The 1,686-nt window shown below is 36.1% G+C and overlaps 1 protein-coding gene across 8 annotated transcripts in view; it reads right to left on the minus strand.

Moving 5' to 3' along the window:
• The window catches only part of EBF2 (EBF transcription factor 2), a 141,294-nt gene that overhangs the window by 135,655 nt on the left and 3,953 nt on the right, over positions 1-1,686 (minus strand). For all 8 annotated transcript variants that reach the window (XM_009635785.2, XM_035891377.1, XM_009635787.2 and 5 more), the window contains exons 4-5: positions 1,603-1,658; positions 1,108-1,181 (exon numbers count right to left, since the gene is read on the minus strand). In XM_009635785.2, coding sequence (XP_009634080.1) covers positions 1,108-1,181; positions 1,603-1,658 — 130 coding nt within the window. The remainder of the gene's footprint in view (positions 1-1,107; positions 1,182-1,602; positions 1,659-1,686) is intronic.

Below are 1,686 nucleotides of genomic sequence, written 5' to 3' on the forward strand. Positions count from 1 at the left end.
TTTACTTGATTCTTATTATATTTAAAAAGGAATAGTTGACATAATTGTCAAGTACTGAAACCAAGGCTTTCCCTCAACAAGAAGTCTGTCCAAATAAGCTGCTCCTGATACTATATTAAAAGGCTACTTTAAAAAAAATCAAGTAGCAAACTGCAACGTTAAAAGCAGCAACGTTCAGTCCAACAGCTTAACCCCCTCCCACTAATACAATAAATCACAAACTGCGTTTAATAAAGGTCAAGATTGGTTTTGCCTTTCATTTTATGAAAGAACAGTCTATGCACAATTTAACACATTTTAATATAAGAACATTGACTGTTTGCGTTGTTATACGTATTGAAAAAAATTTAATTACACGAGAACAGGAAAAGTAATAAGTTACCATGGAAGCACGATGTACATACATAAGGTACAGGTAACTTCAGACTTATACAAATGTTATTAAAAACATCCTCATTTTAGCCTCTAATTTATAACTTTACATGCTAAAAAGCATCTTTTTTAATTAAAAGGTGGAAGTCCCCTAAATACTCTTTACATGGTATAGAAAAGAGGGCTATGTGGTTTTATTTGAGGGGTTTCTTTTTTGGTTGGGGTAGAACTAAGCAAAATTAAATAACATTAATGATGGCAACTTAAGAAAATTAAAATATTTCACCTGAGAAAATTACATGAAGAATGTCTTTTACTTTCCAGGTAAAAATTAGCAGGTTAAACTGCTCAATCTCAAAAGGTGAACTGGAACTTTTTTAAGAAATAAGCATATGAAAAGTCTCAATTTAAACCACACATGCAAAGGCCTAGTTTAAACAAAACTAGCGCAGCTCAGACTGTGGACCGGGGGTTGCTAAATCTCTTGCAGCTAAAGAAGAAAACAAAATAAACCCACAACAACCCACCCAAACCCACACACCCCCAAATATCTGTATTGAACCCAAATAAAATATTATCCACATGTAAAAAGAAAGTCTTCCTACACGAAGAATCTCTGACTCAACAACAAAACAAAAAATCAAACTTTCTACCTACAACTTCATCGGAAAGGCCATTCTGGCATCTATGGAAACAAACTTAGCAAATTATATGCCATTAATAAAGTTATCTTACCTGCACATGACTTCATGGGTAAGCAAAACTCTGCACATTTCAGGATTCTTGTTTTGTCCTTCGTAAGTTATGGGCTACAAAAATTAAGAAAAGGGGTAAGCCAGTAGCGTCCAAGGGTCACTTATTTGTCATAATGTTCAGATCTGAGGTGAAGGCTTTTTGCCATTGCTCACCATCGCTTGCAAATAAATATCTTCCCCTAAAGCTTTTATGAGCAGGGAGAGCAGCTTATACATAAATATTGATAAAAAGTGGATAAAAACCTACAATCCGTAGAGGGGGGAAGAAGAGGGGAAAAGAGAGAGAGAGAGAGAGAGAGAGAGAGAGAGAGACCTAAGAGCATTACTTTTCAATTGCTCTCAAAAATGAGGTCTGCAATACAGACGAACAAGAGGCAGAAATGAGCCAGAGAAGAAAAAATATGCAGGGCAATGTTAGGAAAAAAGGAAGGATGAGGTGGGACAGGATAGCACGGCACATATTAGCTATGCTCACCTGCTTAGTGACTGAATCGATGAGTCTAACGTACAGATCCTGTTCAGTCCTGACACCTAGAGCGAGAGAGAAGAGAAAGAAATA

The sequence above is a fragment of the Egretta garzetta genome, unplaced genomic scaffold (genome assembly GCF_000687185.1).
Source record: "Egretta garzetta isolate BGI_Z169 unplaced genomic scaffold, ASM68718v1 scaffold233, whole genome shotgun sequence".
Lineage (NCBI taxonomy): Eukaryota > Metazoa > Chordata > Aves > Pelecaniformes > Ardeidae > Egretta > Egretta garzetta.